At 39.7% G+C, this 17,934-nt stretch overlaps 1 protein-coding gene across 5 annotated transcripts in view; it reads left to right on the top strand.

Moving 5' to 3' along the window:
* ctnnd2a (catenin (cadherin-associated protein), delta 2a) overlaps positions 1-17,934 on the top strand; it is a 261,359-nt gene that overhangs the window by 123,486 nt on the left and 119,939 nt on the right. For 3 of the 5 annotated variants that reach the window (XM_034862043.1, XM_034862042.1, XM_034862044.1), the window contains 5 exons: positions 5,227-5,283; positions 5,598-5,806; positions 6,508-6,625; positions 7,667-7,799; positions 13,517-13,690. In XM_034862043.1, coding sequence (XP_034717934.1) covers positions 5,227-5,283; positions 5,598-5,806; positions 6,508-6,625; positions 7,667-7,799; positions 13,517-13,690 — 691 coding nt within the window. Of the gene's footprint in view, positions 1-5,226; positions 5,284-5,595; positions 5,807-6,507; positions 6,626-7,666; positions 7,800-13,516; positions 13,691-17,934 lie in introns of all 5 variants that reach the window. The other 2 variants (XM_034862040.1, XM_034862041.1) reach the window with 1 other exon arrangement.

Consider the following 17,934-nt stretch of genomic DNA (forward strand, 5'->3'; position numbering starts at 1 on the left):
CTTTTACTTGAGTCAAATAATTCTGAAGTAACAGTACTTTTACTTGAGTACAATTTTTGGCTACTCTACCCACCTCTGTGTAACAGAAACCATTAATAGGTTTCTTAAAGTCAATGTTTTTGGCCTGCATCTCATCAGCCTTCACTCGCTTGGCTTTGTAACCTACCAAATTAACACAGGGGACTTGTATAGGAGTTTTTTATGGTGCACAGTTCTAGATTGTGGCTCTCATCTCCATTTAAGATCTCTCCCTCACAGTTTATAGACATAGCACTTTGAATCATTCCCTTTCTAACAACCCTGTATCCATGTGCACATAAACAAACACATCAAGTCACATTGTTAACATAAAACCCTTTTCGTTTCATGTGCACTTGTTATAGGTTCCATTAACACCTTAAATACTTGAGTACTTTTTAAAGACCAAAACTAATTGAAGTTATCCAGGGTGTTTGTAGTTCCAGCTATAAAAAAGGGTAGAATAAGTTACCTGTGCTACTATAGTAAAACTATTGATACTGATGCACTCAAACACATGATTAATACTGTAATATTTGCTGGCTGGTGAGAATCTGTCGCTGAGCTGCATTTCTGGATCGACAGCTGGAAGCTAAATAGCATTGATGGAAAAGCTGGAAGCTAGACTCTTTTGCTTCATGGATAGCTGGAGGATGAACAACATTGCTTAAATATATGGTTAGGAGCTAAACTGCAATGTTAGATAACTTTAAGTATGAAATGCAGCTGAAGAAGTTTGACGAGTTGAAATGATAGAAAAGGGATAAATAAGGCATACAGGCACATGGAAACACTGTTCCTTCACCACCATCATTTATTTTATGTGTGTGTTTGTGTGTGTGTGTGTGTGTGTGTGTGTGTGTGTGTGTGTGTGTGTGTGTGTGTGTGTGTATATATATTTATTTTGAAAGTATTCAGTGCTCATAAAGCCTGCTGTAAGCTCCTGTTACCTTCTAGTTGGAAAATCTAGACTTCTGGGTCTGACTGGTCCCTTACTACAGCGTCACACTGTAAACAACACCTGTGTTTGTCTGCAATGAAGCTGCTGTTACGCCACAGACATCAGACAAGCAGTTGAACCAGCCAGTCTCAAACAGCTGTTGGTCCCCAAATGTAATTAAAGGTGCCCTGCCACACAAAATCGTTTTTACTTGAATGTTTTGAAATAAGTGTGGTCCATATGTGTTTGTGTTATATTGTGAATGTGAAAATCAACTAATACCTCTCTCTCTCAGCTCTAGCCACTGAAAAGAAACAAGTGGGGAAATCAGACCAATTACAAAAGCTGGTCAGTCTGACGTCATATTGCCTGAGCTCATTACTATTTATGAGCTCTCCCAGTTGCACTACAATATAAAGGATGCTAATAGCCAAGCTCTTATGGGCTAGCTATTATCCAATCAGAGTTAAGCAGCTTAGCTCATTGAATGAGAACTGGCACAAATTGAGCACTTTACACAGGTTTTTTATACCTTGCTATAATGGCTTGAAACAAAATAACCAAGGCCTATTTTTCCACAATAAAATTTTACAGAGTTCAAGGTAGAACTTCAGACATTAACACGAAGTAATGAAATATTTGTGGCAGGGCACCTTTAATGGTTGTTTGGGAATGGCAACTCCTGAGAGACTCCTCGGTCAGACAGTTCCTTTAATAGAGCTTAAGCTGAGAGGCACCACTCAAACTCTAGCTCATTACAACAGCATGATTTATATCACTGACATGTTTACACCATTTTTTTTTTGGGTAGTCAAAAATGTTCTGTTTCTTGGTTTGTTTTTGGTCTCAGATAACATTGGAGTCAGTTTGGACAGTTGGATGGCACTCCACTTTGAACCCATATAGCAAATTATGTACGCCTGTTTGCATAGTTACATTGTTTATAAGAGAACTAATTTTTCTACATTTGAAAAAAATTGTGGCACTAAATAGACTGGGTAAACCCAGCCTGATCTGCCGGCGATTTGATTTTGCCCTGCAACTCAGGCTGGAAACCTGTACATTTAGCTATCCAGCTTCTGCTTCAAATTTATGGGAACCAATCACAAACTGGCTTATCTACCTGGCGTGATAGAGAAGCGACGGCCAATAAGTGACAGCAAAAGCTTTTTGTTTGGATTCAACATGGCGACCACCGAAGGGAAACAATTAGTATTTAATGCCACTGTCTGCAAAGTACATCACCCGGATTGTTAGCCTGATTGGTTGAAGGATTATCCAATTGCGTACAGAGTCATTCTAATTATGCTCGTTGATCACGCCTCTTGTACAGAGGAAATACAGAGCAGATTGAGCTTGGTCCGGTGACAGCCAGACTAGGGACTGAGAGGAATTTGATAAGATATTTTTAATAACAGTTGAACAGATAATGCCACCCTGGATGTGATGTCACCCACTCTAACTCTGAACATTCTATCCATTCACCTGAATGGGGGAAAAGGATGAAGAAAAACGTGAAGTATTTTGGAGATAATGAAACATACAGAGGGATTCAGTTGATCCTCATTAAGCCGAAGAGTTTGAATGACGTTTCTACAAGAAACGGTTTTAAAGTAGCCTAATTAAGTGCCATAAACAAGGAGAAATTAGGATAATACAAAGAAAGCAAGAAGAACATAGATGGATTGTGTCTTTATATGAAATTGTCTTGGTTGTTTGGAAGGAGTTGACATTAAAATAGATTTATTTATGGAAGTTGGCAGAAAAATTGGCTGAATAAACTGAGATTGCTGTTGACAGTTCTATGGAAATCATGGTTTGTGGAATCACTCAAACTCATTGAATTTATTCACATTGAGTATATTTCAGTTTAGTTTAACAATTTATAGTTACAAAGTCATTTGTGTAAGAAAGACGATAGGCAGACATTCTGTTGATTCCTGCCGAAGGACTTTTTAGGAGTGTGCTAATAAAAGGTGCACACACAGCTGATTTAAAATAGGACCTGAATTTTAACCAGTTGCTGTTAGTTTACCTATTTTTATCTCTGACCCATGGCCAAAGATTTAGAGTAGAATTCAGCCCATCCTTTGTAGTGGTGCCAGGTTAAGTTACCTTAAAGCTTCCATCAGGATTTACTTCCTGTGTGTTGAGATCAGGATGGATCAGCAACTCAAGAATTAATGCTATACTGTTGCACTGAAGTGGTTATGATAGGCACAGTGTCAGCATGTTACTGAGTCAAGAACATGACAATATAGGGAATCTATTATAGCTTAGGCTACTGTATATTTGACCTGTTCCTCATATTAACAATTTTCCATCCTTTGAGTCCCTGTCTCTGCTACTCTGCCTGCTTGCCTTACCCCAGACTGTATGTCAGATTTGTTGAAAGAGACTGCTATTCCATAGCCTGGTCCTACCAGACTCTGGTACATTTCCTTTGTACAAAGAGTTTGTCCGCTCTCCGTTGACAAGTGTTAACTGCTAAGTACTCTGTTGAAGTTTAAAACTATTGGATCTGCCATAACCAATCGCTAATGTTTGGTCATGACGTCAGCTTAGCATCGCTAGCGTTCGCCTTGCGTAGTTCACTAGCCACTCCGAAGGTGCTTTTATTTTAACTTTATTTTTTTTAAATACAACATCATGGCCACCAACAAAACTCAGCAAAGATTGTTCTTGCAACACTGCCGAATATCCAGACGTTAAAGCCTGACTTTAACGTCTGGATATTCGGCAGTGTTGCCACAACGGACCAAATGGCTTCGCTCGCATCTTTCTCTGCCGCCATTACAGAACTACAACTCAAACTAGCGCACAACCTCAACATCATTGTTCTCAGACACTCCCCCTGTTTGCTGATTGCCAGGAATTTTGTCCAGAGAAAACCTAGGAATATACCACAAACTCAGACGGTTTACTGAAGGAAAATGAAAATTAAGCGGAAATACGTAGGCGGAAGGAGCCAGGCTTGCTATTCCATCCAGCCAAAGATAAATCACTTTCCGTTACCACTCTGCAAACAAAACAGTTCTGGAACCAAAGGCTTTTAGTCTTCAGCAGACCGGCATTGGCTCATCGCAAAGCAGCGAAATATAAACAGAAATTGCCATTTAGAACATAATAGGAGAGGGTGTGCCTGTGTGTGTTGCCATATTTATCCAGGGAAGGTTTGCTGAGCAGGCATTTGTTTTTCTACATGATGATTTTTTTAAGCATGCTTACAGAATATGTGTATCTGCCTTAACAACGTACAATTTCACAAAAACAGTGTCAGACATATTAACAACAAATTGGCCAAAATACTCTAGTAATGCGGATCAATATTCAATTTATTGTCAAAATGGTAAAGCAAATTTAGAATTATGTTTTTGTTAGTCTCTTCTGATGTGTCAGTGTATGACATTGTAAGAATTCATAACATTAATGCTAGGAAACGGATGACTCCACTGAGAGAAGTACTGTATATGCAGTGATGACGGTGTTCCAAGGTGACTATGCTTGCATAATGGCCTTGTACGACCGCAGCCATGAAAGGCTATGATGATGTATTTGAATCCCTTTTACAGCGTAAGCATCAACATAAGGCGATATGAGGCTCAGTGGAGTACAGGCATATGTTCTCCCCTACTATATCTGGAGCCTAAGGAGAATATAATAGGATCGACCAGCATGTGATGTGTGGTAAAAAGGCTTCTCATGCTCTGCCTCCCGCACTGTCACACGTCTTTTTGTTCGTTACCAATTAATTGCATATTGCAGTTAAAACAGTGTTTTACCATACAACAACGATTTAACAGGAAATAACTTTCTCTTTTGTCTGCTTTTAATAACCGATTTAATTATTTTAAGGATTTTTGAATAATTAGACTTACATGATGGCAGGTGACTGTGTAATCCTTCACTCTACTTTGAGTAAGTGGTGCAAGAAAGGCTTTATGAGGAATTAATCTAGTCGACCCAACTTCCAGGACTTTATAGCCGGCTTCTATGAGTCTGTTTGAATCACCCTCTGTTTTGTGTGGCGATTTCATTGCTAGCTGCTTGAGGTTCATTTGGGACTCCTCAAAAGCTTGACGGTACTCATTGTTGCCTAAGAGTTTTTGATGGCTACCACTCTTTATTCTATTTTATTCCAATTTCCTTAACTCTGTCTCTCCCTTTCCCTCCACCCAACTTTGTCCCCCCCACACTAATCACTCCCTGTATTCATCCCTTCTCCCCTGTCATGACTCTTTTCCCTCCACTTGCCTAAATTCTTTCAGGTGACATCTAGTCGTGCAGCCCAGCAGCAACAATCACAAACTGGGGCAGGGTCAGGTAAAACTCACCTATCCTTCTCTTCCTTACTCCTTCCTGTCTCTGTTCATGGAGATGCATTTTCTTGATAATAAATGAATCTGACATAGCATGCAGTGCTGTGGATACACAGAGATGGGATTTAGAAACAGTGACAGACATGCATGAGAATTGGAACAAAAAACTTGCCACTAGCCCAGCCTGCAGAATGTATAATTTCCTCACATTAGGGTCGCGGATCTGATGATACGAACACAAAGTCGATCATCAATCTTTGGCCTAAGGTCTGCTTTCCGCCATTTATTGAATTTTCTCTCTCTTCCCTTGTTTTTCAGCAATCTACTACTCCAGCTCCACATTACCCACCCAGCGTGTCAGTTCCCCTCTGTCTGGAGGAGGAGGCGGCTCGGGATCTGGTTCCCCAGGTAAACTCCAACGCCTGGGATCAGCCTCTGACACACCGGGGTACGCTACAACTCAGCGCCTTCCTTCCTCCTCCTCTCCCAGCAAACAGTCTCCTGCCAATCGACTGGCCAAGTCATACAGGTAGAGAGAGACTGTGACACTGATTTTGATGTAATGGTGTTGATTCTGATGTATGATATGGTCCAATGGTGTTTGAAGGTGGATAAAGGGGATGGCGTTGTAAAGAATTACTGTATGTAACACATCCGTCTCACTCAAAGGTTTTGACAGTTTGAGAAGAGAGATACGTAAATAATGAGTGACAACATATTGATATTATATCGATATCGTGATATGAGACTAAATATTGTCTTCGATTTTGGATATTGTAATATCGTGATTTTAAAAGTGTTGTCTTTTCCTGGTTTTAAAGGCTGGATTACAGTAAAGTGATGTAATTTTCTGAACTTATCAGACTGTAACTGTTCTATTATTTGCCTTTACCCACTTAGTCATTTTATCCACATTATTGATGATTATTTATCAAAAATCTCATTGTGTAAATATTTTGTGAAAGCACCAATAGTCAACACTACAATATCGTTACAGTATCAATATCAAGATATTTGGTCAAACATATTGTGATATTTGATTTTTTCAGCCCTAGACTACAGTAGTATAGAATAGAAAAGGGAAAATTACCTTCTTGGGCTGCCTTTTTGGTGTGTAATTAATTTAAAATACTCCAAAGCATATCACTTTTTTATATGTGAAGTGGAATGACTCATTTGAAATCAGTATATTTCATACAAATTAACTTACTTTTCCAATTTGTCTTCCAGCACCACAGTTGCTGTGACAACAGCAGGAGGGGGCGGGTCTCCCCTGAGGGTTGCAACCCCACCAAACTCTACATTAGCAGGGGGAGGGGCCAGCTCATCATCGTCCCCTCTTCACCAGGTACTGTTCAGAATGTTACAGTCGTACACCTGTAGAAAGGAAATGCATTTTTTGTTACAATAGTATTGAATAACACCCTTTTTATATTATAATAAATGACACCAAGGCAACTGCAAGAGTACCAGAGTTAATGCAACTATGAGCTCTGTTAAAGTCTGAGTAAACTCCGTCTAACAATTGCTGAATAACTGAATTTTGTTTTGTTGTGCACACATGACCTTCATCCTTCTTCAATGAAGTAAATTGTAAAATCATGTATGAGTATGCGGATTTTCCTGCGACCAGTAACATATTATCCTGACCTGGTTTGATAAAATATTTTGATATCCAATTCTATAGAGGAATTCATGCATTTTAACTAATGTACATTAATCATTATAATGTTTTCTTCACATTTACAGATGTTCATTACAGAGCAACTTAATCCACAGACAGTGATTTGACAGTGGTTATTATATGCAGCATAATTGTTCAAAGATAATATTTTTAAGTACACTATGTGCAGTGCTAATGGTCATTATTGATATTTCTTCCACAGAGCTCTAATTGAGAGTTGTCCCATTTAAGTATGATATTGTGTCATATTGAATGAGCCTAGCATAGAAGCCGCGTGTTAGATTATATTCCTGTCCACTTTGTCAGATCTTTAATAATGACAAAGAATGGTGTGGTACATTAACAGATTGAGTCATATCTTCAAACCATAAAAATCTATACAAGCCAACGTTAGCTCTTCAAATGGGTAATCTTTTCAAATATCACCTTATCCTAATCTTTCTTTCCTGGGTCAATTAGATTAATTTATTATATGCAATAGCTCACACTGTAGCATGATGAAAGGTTTGATCTGTGTGTGTGTTCCCAGCATGAGTTACATTTAGTGGTTTGGACGTGGTTTACGCAACATGCTCATTTTTTATTTAAATAACGTATTTAGACACAAAAGTTTTGAAAAGAAAATACAGTTGAATTGAAAAGAAATACAGTTACACACTTTTTTCTATATGAACCACACACAACAAAAACCTCTTGTGTTTGCAGATGAGTTCGGGCATAGGGAGCTATGCCACTCTGTCTCCCAAACGACTGGCAGCTCACCACGCTTCTGACCAGTACAAGATCTCCCACGAGCTCTACGCTACTGCTACACTGCAGAGGCCTGGCAGCCTGGCAGGTGGGAGTTTCCACACTCATGCAGTCACACATGCAAATGCACATAAACCCAAACATGTGTGTACCTCCATCGCGGAAATATAGAAACCTTACTCTGCGTTTTATTCGTTGTGTTAAACTAACTGTCCTGTGAGCATTAAGGCTTGTAAGGACATCTCTCACTATATCTCAACAGTGTTGGGCAAGTTACTTCCAAAATGTAATACATTATTGATAACTAGTTACTGTTATTTGACATATGACATTATTACTGTCTCTAAATTGTAATGCTTTACATTAGTTTTGTGTTACTTTTGAGTTACTTTCACCAAAATAAAAGCGGAAGTATGACTTGGCAGGTAGCTTGTGATTTTTACCACAGGATCTATAAAGTGTCATCTTTATCCACTTTAATATATCATAATTTACTAATATTATTTTTTATTTTTTATCTGAAGCTGAAAAGTTACTAAAGCTATAAAATACAAAGTTAAGTAAAATGTACAATGGCTAGGCGGTCAGATAGCTCAGTTGGTAGAGCAGCCGTCCATATACAGAGGTTTGACTCCGACCTGACGCCCTTTGCTGCATGTCATTCCCACTCTCTCTCCCCTCTTATATCTTCAGCTGCCCTGTCAAAAATAAAGGCCGAAAATGCCCCCCAAAAAATAAAAAATAAGTACAATAGCCTACTTGACTCCGAATTGTGGTTGCTTCAAGTAGCCTAATAAGTTGGATTCAAAATACTCAGTTAATAGCACCTTACAATAGAATCAAATTAGTCTACGGTATAGTGACTTCCCACCACTGATCAAATTTAACGATATTAGGTGTAGCAAGACTAAACATTACTTCCGGACATCTTGTTATCTGTCAGTTGCTCGGGCACTGTTGCTGTCGGCACTGACAGGACACAGATGTCCTAGCCAACTGTCTCTGGTTCTGGCCGTGACCTCGGGAACAGTGAAGGGACAGCTCGCATCGACGCAGCGTCAGAACTCCTGAAAATAATGTCCATCTCGCAAATGTATCCGTCTCTGCAGTCAGTTCAACCACTGAATATAGCAACAGGAAATAACGGACTTTTTTTGTCTGTGCCGAAACATTTCACTGTGTTGGTGAATTCTTAAAAACCAAAAAACGGCACTAAATGTTGGGTTAAATGCGTTGTATTTTGCATTACTGAGATCGTAACAGGTATAATATAACTGTAACTGTATTAGTAATGCATTATATTACTGCGTTACAGCAAAAAGGAATACATTACTGTAATTGTAACTGTGTGTTAACAAGTGTTTTGTAACACGTTACTCCCAACACTGTATCTTAAGGTGTGTTAACATCTTGTGTAAATGGAACATTTTTGCTATAGGAGAAGACCCATGGCACATTTCAATGTATCTCACTGTCATTCTAAGAAATGTCCATGTGTTGTGACCGGTATCTTGGCGTTATCTTCTTTATAATGATGCACTTTTCCATACTTCACGAGAGGCGTCAGAGGACTTTTTATAAAGTAGAACTTAAAGTTGAAAGCACTAGCTGTTCAGCAGTTACATTTGTGAATCCTGTTTTGAACCGTCTGTTGTGACTACCAGACGGAAACCTGTTAAGAACATTGAAAGAATTTGGATTCTAATTGCGTCATGGAATAATATATATTTACTGTGTCTTGGAGCTGAATGCATTGGAAAGGCAGACACTGGTCTCAGCGCAGGGAAAAACAGGCTTTTATTTGCTCCTGTAGTTGCATTGACTAGTTAATGGCTTTCACTCTTGACTCTACAAAATTGAGTTGGCTGAATATCAAACTGAGAATGAAAATGTTTTATGGAAACTGTTTATGGTCCATAGTGTAACTTTGTATTTGAGGTTGGCTGTTTGTGCCTGTTTAAATGAAATAGTGTAGATAGCCCACTGTTTCAACCACTTACAATCCTCAAGTGGACTTCAGATACAAAGTAGTTTAAGATAGTGTTCTTCTTTCACTCAAATGAGGGCTCTGTGCTTTTAATGTAACTGCAGAAAAAAAATCTTGTTTTTTAGGGGTTTTACGGATTTTGGAAATCTGTATAGATTTTTATTACTGTTCTTCATCTACTTCTAAGTCTATTTTTATTTATTTTCATTTCATAGTATACAGTTTATGGACAGTGTGAGCTAATTGTACCTGTAAGTATAGTAAAGATCCTTCGCATTTGGGATGCCAGGCTGAGCCCTGCTAAAAGCTAAATTGCTGCCTCTGTTTCAGCCTCCTTTTGCCACAGGTTGACTTTTCCTTTTTTTGATTAATGTTTTCATTTTTTCACGCAACATGAATGAAATATTTGACAAGATTAATATTGATTTAACCAGACGGCTGTGTTTTGAAGCTCTGGAGTAAGTTAAATTCGATTAGTCCTTTTAACTTGGAGCTATGTTGATGAAGAACATGACCTTCATGCTTTACCCTGAGGGTCTACCTGTGATCTTGAAGCAACGCCTGGTGTTTCATCTCACCTGAAGACTTTAAATGAAGAAGAAAAGAGGATTGAGCGGGAATAAGTAATGATAGCACTATAAATAGCTGACATGGGTGTTATCATTATTAGAATGTGCTTTCATGTCCTTCAGCATTGTGGTTGATTGTATTAAAACAATTTAAAGGCAACTTATAACTCTGGAATTTTTACAACCAAAAATGATTTGTATTAGTCAGAGGTTGGCTCATCCTTAGTGGGCAACATCCTCCTGGAAAAAGCACAGTAGAGTCCATGTGACTGGCCTGTTTGAAGAGGTACTTACCAGCTCTATAGCACCTACTCTACAGTAGAGTTAAGCTGCATAAAACCCAAATTGCCCCGAAAAAAGAAATTTCCTCTCTGTGCTTTCTGCATGAAGGGCCTGAGTTATACTTTCCACTGTGTGTAAATATTGCCATAGTGACACAACAGCTTAATACTAAGCTGAAGTAAATAAATGACTAAGATCTTTCATATAGAGATAAGTAAGAAATAGATACAGACATAGATATTGTAGATATTAAATTGAGCTGCACTGGCATAAACTTGGACTGGGGGTTGACATTGGAGCTTCTGACACAGCAGTGATCCCTTGGATATTTAGATGTGTGGTCCTATGCCCAGAACAATGTATGAGGTATAGGATCACAATAACTTGACAGATATACCACCCTTTCCTTATCAGATACTGTACATGGTTACATATAAAAGAACAAATAATGTAATTCTTATTTTTGACTGTGGATGGGATATTTATTATGCTGTCTTGTTGTAACACAAACAGGGCAACGGCATAAAGGGACCAGAGTTGGTTTTTACATTTTGTTTTCCTTATTAAATCTTTTACAAAATGAAACGTCATGGGAGGGAATCTCTTTATTGTTCTCTCTCTCTCTCTCTCTCTCTCTCTCTCTCTCTCTCTCTCTCTCTCTCTCACACACACACACATACACACACCATTCCATCTTTTCTTCTTAAAGTTCCCCTTCCCTTTGAAAGAAAGAGGTCAGTACTTCCACAAGTGGGCCCTTGTGAATAAAAAAAAGTGAATAAAGAAATAAAGCAGACTCCCCAAGACTTCAAAGATAAAAAGGGATGAAGGGTGAGAGAGAGAGAGAGAGAGCTGGAATGAGTCATGTCGTTACTGGTTGTGTCCACATCTCTAATTAGCACTCCTTCATGCACATTCTGACCATCTCTGTCTCTTTCATGCTTCTTTTCCCTCTATCTATCCGTCTCTATATTCACCTCATTTCAATTACGCTCAATGGGTGTTGACGCAGCCACAATTTCCATCCATTTATGTCATTACCTGAAAATGCTCTCTTTCTCTCTCCTTTATCTCTTTTGCTCAATCCCTTATTCTGACTCTCTCTTTCGTGTTGTCTTCTCTACCTGTGCGAGTGTGACAGGAGACAGCCTACCTTTTCCTGTGCAAGGAGGCAAACAGGCCAGTCAGTTAACCCCGCTGTTGAAAAGGAGGACACGGTTGCACGAAATGCAATAGCCTCTTTAACACATTCATGCTCAAAACCAGGATAACGAGGCAAACCACTACTGCTATCATCAGCCAGAGTATAGTACAGGAAGTGTCTCCTGTTCATCCCCAAGAGTGCATGATCCATCCTTTCTCGTATAGGCTGTTCGATAAAAGAGGGTCAGGATGACAGATTTGTCTTGTGTATTTCTGAATGACTATTTGTTGCGATTCATTTTAAAAATGTATTTCCCTTTTCGGATTTATTGGACTTGAAGACAAGAAGTAGGCACACTGCAACATAAATTACATCATGGCTACATGCTAGTGTATGCACTTGCACTTCCTATGGCGATGGCTGTGTGCCTCACATGCATCAATTTCTGATCTGATCTGAAGGGTTGTGGGGTTTTGACTGTGTTAACTTCATGGGGGATGGATACACAGAGTCTGAGTTGGATTCTTGAAGCACTGCACTCATCCGCCTTCTTCTACGGGAAAATGCGTTGCACGCGACTTGCCATTGATTGAAAGCTAATGCGTTATGATACTACGTTAGCTCCACTGGACTGGCACTGCACATCTCTCTTTCCCTGTCACTCATAGCTTTCTAAGCCTGTGTGTATATATGAGTGCGTGCACATCTTTTCATTTAATCTCCTGCGATGTCACCCAAGGCCCTGCTGACTCATCTTCATATTCCCCGGGTCTCCTCCTTCTCTACTCCTTCCTCATCTTTAATTTGGCTCTGTGTTTCCAGAGGGAGGCCATACCATTTGTTTTGCCATGTAATGAACAAATGCCTACTGTCAATGTCTTCCTTGTCCTGTGTCTGTGGGATCGCTGCCAAACACGGAGCAAGAGGGGGACACTACATCTCATTATTTTATAGCTGACGACCAGCAATGTGTTCCATGAAGATTAACAAAATACAGAGGCATCCCTTTTCTCTTTCTCTTTCTATATCTGCCTATTTTTTCCTATCTTATGTGTCGCCATGCTTGTCCCTCTTTACTTTTCTGTCATTTATTTTCTCTACTTCTGATTCAGTGCATCTCTAACTCACCACTATCCCTACCGCTTATTCACACACACACACACACACACACACACACACACACACACACACACACCCACCCACACCCCCACACACACATCATCACCCTTATCTATCCCCCCTATAAAGAGTGTGCTGTCTGTCACTTGGCACTCTGTAACACTCTACACCAGCATAAAAAAGGTCCAGGGTGAAAATGGACAGGTCTAAAAACAGAAGAGTCACATAGGCCGGCTCTTTGTTGAGTCGAGTGCTGTTTTCCGCTCCTTTTATTCCCTGTCATCGTCACTGTTAACATTTTTGACCCATCCCCTGTTCCTTTTCTTTTTTCTTATCTCTCTTGTGTGCCCATCCATCTTCTGCCACATTCATTTGTCCTTATTTATGTCTTCATCGTCTATCTTTCACATCCTATTTATATCTTGTTTCATCCTCGCCACCCTCTGTAGTTCTTACCAATGCCTTCTTAGCTCACTATTTTCATTTCCTGCATGATATTGCAACCCATCTTTCCTCCCTGCATGTCTTTCTCCATTTTCCCTGACTTCCTTAAAATCCTTCTGTTCAATTCGACTTTACCGCCCTTCCCTACCTCATGCACCGTACCTCGTCTTGCCTTTAGCTCTCCCTCATTTTGCCCTCAAACTTGCATCCCCACTCCGTATCCTACTCACATATTTTTTCTTCCTCTCAATTTTCTCCAGGCTCTCGTGGCTCCTACAGTAGTCAGCACAGTCAGGAGCCCCTTCGGCCCTTGGGATCCCCAGAGCACCACATAGATCCCATCTATGAAGAACGTGTCTACCACAACAAGGGCCCCATGAGGAGCCTTAGCCAGAGCCAGGGACCGGACACGGGTCCCTATCGCAACAACACCGGTAAGGTCCTCCCTGCAAAGCTTTGCAGTTTTACCTTAGTATTTTTGAGTTTTTATTCACTGCATATGCTGGTTTTTAAAAAGTTTTAAACCTAAAGTATATTCTACAACTAAAAAGTTAAAATTGAAAACATATTTTTGTGTCTTTAAAAATCTGACATCCGCTATGGCAAAGACCCTTTACCCTGAGCAGACACTGCAGACAACAAAGATTACAGATCGTGGACAAGATCTGGCATGAAGCTGCCTTAATGCAAACTTAATGGAGCTGAGATAAACATGGATGAGGAGGAAAAAGATATGTTCATTAGGACCAACCTATATTTACATCAGATTATGTCATTTTGTCAATCAGCACGTCTTGAATGCTATTGATGCTCGGTTACCCAGTGAGATATATGATGATATATGATACATAGATGCAACAACACATTTCCCACATGAATTGAATATTACAACCCGTTTCCCTTTTTTTGGTGACATGCACACATTTCCAGCAAATGCACCCAACCCAGAAAAAAAATGTAATAGAGTAAAAACCCTATTGTCAAGATATTTTCCTTTTTCCAGTTGGAAATGAAGCATAGTTGGGCACATTTTTTATCAAAGTCACACGGACAGACACTGATTTCCACCGCTCCCTCCGTAACTCCATTGTTGTCAGCAATGTATTTTTAATAGGGCCTCATTCAGCTTATCTCAATGTGGGTTTAGGTACGCCATGTTAATCCCATTACTGTATCATAACCACATGCAAACACCCAAGTCGGTCATGCCACGTTCACAGCTCCCTGTATGTCATTAACCAGACTAGCCTTAATAGCTATCATTAGCATTTGGGTCAGAATCATAGCAGTAAATACGCCTCTCTAGACCCGCGTCTGAGTTGATCAGTTTGACTCACTTGAAAGGAGCGAGAGTTGCCTTTAACAACTGTATTTCAGAGTTAGGGGGGTCATTGGGTTCGCTCTTATTCTTGTGGGATATTGCTTTGATTACTGTCAGTGAAATTCTGAACAGTACAGTGATAACATTGTCTTTGCAGGCAGGAATTAATTAAATAAGTTCTTCAGAAGTGTACAGAGAGGATCCACTGTTATCTATAATTTACTGCGTCTTGTATTTGTAGTTTCAATAGATGGGTATAAGAAAACTCACAAAGGAAATTTGTACTGCAGCTACAAAAATCAATAGACTGTGGATTAGACCGTGCACATTTAATTGCAACGCTCTAGGTTTACAACAGGCTTCTTCTATGATACAGTATTTTAGTTTATTGTCTCATGTTGTTGGAGCTAAATCCACCATCAGGTTATTTTAGCATCAGGGTCTTTTTCACCCTCAAGAATTTTCCCCTTACTGTTCTTGGCCCATGTAACTACGGTTGTAAATCAACACACCGAAGATGAACCGCACCTTAAAGTCACTGGGCCGTTGAATTAAGGCTTGGCCTTGGTTCAGCATGTTTAAAAAGTCATGTTAATAGTCTGTGCAGTGACTAGGAGGTTGTCTAATCGGGATTCATAATGCACAGTGTGATAGCACATTGTGAACTGATAAAGGCTGTGCTGACATGGTGAGCAGTAAGTCATTAATTATGTCATAGCCCCTTTTCTTGGCAACGGCAGGCTCACATTATTGGTTCATTAAGCTGGCATGGATCAATGTAATAAATGCTATAAGTCACTCCTGCGGTGGAAAGAGAATGAAGATGTGTGTGTATTTCATAGCAAAATGTGCAAAGCTAGAGTCAGTGGTTCTATATGCGTTCCACAGTGTCAGGCTAATTTAAGACCAAAGGTACTTCCAGTCTAAGGAAGCTCACAGCAATCACTGAGAGCGTGGGCCACCACATTACTTAACTGGACACTTAACTATGAAGAGGAGCTGTATAATATAACAAAAGCTATTTAAGTCACTATAGCTATATATGCACTTTGTTTTATAGTTGCTGTTTCCCAACCCAATTATTGACAGAGCAGATAAACCAAAATACAGAGCAAACAGGAAGAAGGAGCCTGGGGCCCGGGTTTGACTCTGACATGAGGTCTTTGCTGCATGTCATTCCCCCTTTCTCTCCCCCCTTTCATGTCTTTAGCGGTCCTGTCAAATAATGGCCTAAAATGCCCAAAACAATTAAAAAAAAAATGTATTTGTGAGTTGGTAGAAGCAAATGTCTAGTTTACACCCAACATTGTTTGTTAATAAAAAAAAACACCAAAAGACCTGTAGTCTAAGAAAGTCTGCTGTTTTTTTTTTTTCGAAGCGCAGTGGACAGAAGTTTGACAACACACTTCAGTTAGGTCTAGTTTAGCCTGTGGTCGTCATGCTCAGAAGAAGTTGCTGCTAAACATCTGCTCCACCTGTGTGTGTGTGTGTGTGTGTGTGTGTGTGTGTGTGTGTGTGTGTGTGTGTGTGTGTGTGTGTGTGTGTGGGTGTGGGTGAGTGTGTCTGGTCAAACCTCTCTCTTGCATGCACTCACCCTTTTCATATTCTACATTATTACTGACTGCTGTCTTATCCTCTTTTCCTATCTAACCAGCACATACTGTACACACATCCATGCACAAGTATGAGTGTGTATGTGTGTGTGTTTGCACCATGCATGTGTGTGGGCACTGACGCACAGTGTTTCATTCCTAGATTAAACCAGGCCAACGCCCCAGAGGACTGCAGGTTAATGTGGCCTATTTCAAGCGATTATTTCTGCTTTCCTGAGACAGCATCTCTAACACACACACATCTATGCACATGCATCCTGGTATAAGGAAGAATCGCAGCAAGAAAAAAAAAGCCTCAGAATATGGTTTACACATTTATTTATTTATTTATTTTTTATAAAAAGGACATTGCGCGTTTTTTAAATCAGCCTACAGTTTGTCACTAGTGTGTCGTAACTTTGTTTTTTACAGTCTCCCTGTTTCCGACACCAGCCTTGCTCTCTTTAGTGCCCTCTCTCTTCTTTTGCTTCTTATTACTTTCTGTCTATTTTTATACGTATTTCTACCTTTCTCTTATATTTTAGCTCCTTTATTTCACCTACTATAGTCTACTAATTCAGAGAACATTGACATGTCTCCTTTAAACTCCTTCTTTCATGCGTTTCCTCTCTCTTCTTCTTTCCTTCTTTCCTCTGATCTTCCCTCTTCTCCCTTTTTCGTCCTCGCCTCCTGTCTTTGGTCTTACATTTTTGCCTTTGTACCTTCCCTCCTTATTTCATGAAAGCTATCTTGGCCTGTATTAATGACTCTGACCACTTGGAATAACATCAGCTCTGAATGGATGTGGCACTTTTTCTCTTTAATGGCTTATCATCAGACCTGCACATAGCACAGGTGGCGACAGCAAGAATGGGTAGATTCACTGCCACACGGCTATTTGTTAGGTGCATCTAGTAGCCAGGTTGAGCTATTGCTGTTGATAAGGGGTGTTATGTAGTTAAACATTGTTTCCTCCAGTATCTTTGAAAGAGGCAATCATTAATCACTAAGCCACAGTAAAAACAAGGTTATATTTTCTCAGCCATTAGCTGAACCAGATAACCAAATGATGCAGAGCCGTATGGGGAAAAATTGGGAGTTTTCATTTTGTTTCATACTTTATTTGCAGTTTATATCCCATTTTCAGAAACACTACTCTGGTCAGTTCTGTACCTTTGTGCAAGTGTTTATACCTTATCGCCTGCCAACCAGACATCACCCTGGACACTGCTTTATTCTCCACTACAGAAGCTAAAAGCTAAACTTTACTTTTGGTAAACCATGCATGGATGTATATATAACTTATGTTCTTATGTTATGTATATGTATATGTACATCTTATGTATATATAACTCATGTGTGAATGATATTTACACATGTACTGTAGATGCATTTTGAAGTAGACAAATGCATACTACACTTACATCAGTCAAATTGAATGAGTCGAGAGACTGGTTTTCCAGTTTTTGTCCATGTAAATTCTTGACAAAATCTTTAAGGTTTGGGTACTGTATCTTTTTGGTCTGATGCAGCGTAGCCTCACTGTCAGTCTCTACAGCCGTGTTCTTCTGACTCCTCTGCGAAATAAGGATGGGCCCTGATTTTGCAGATGAAAAAAATCCTGTCCATTTTTGGATAAAGGCCATGAAGGCTGTGGCGTTGTAGTAATCACAAAAATGCGTGCATGTGTGAGTGCATTCATGTGTGTGTAGGAGGATTATATTTGCTTGAACTAGCTGCTCTTTAGCACCGGTCCCTTTCGCCA

This window comes from Etheostoma cragini, chromosome 22 (genome assembly GCF_013103735.1).
Source record: "Etheostoma cragini isolate CJK2018 chromosome 22, CSU_Ecrag_1.0, whole genome shotgun sequence".
Classification (NCBI taxonomy): domain Eukaryota; kingdom Metazoa; phylum Chordata; class Actinopteri; order Perciformes; family Percidae; genus Etheostoma; species Etheostoma cragini.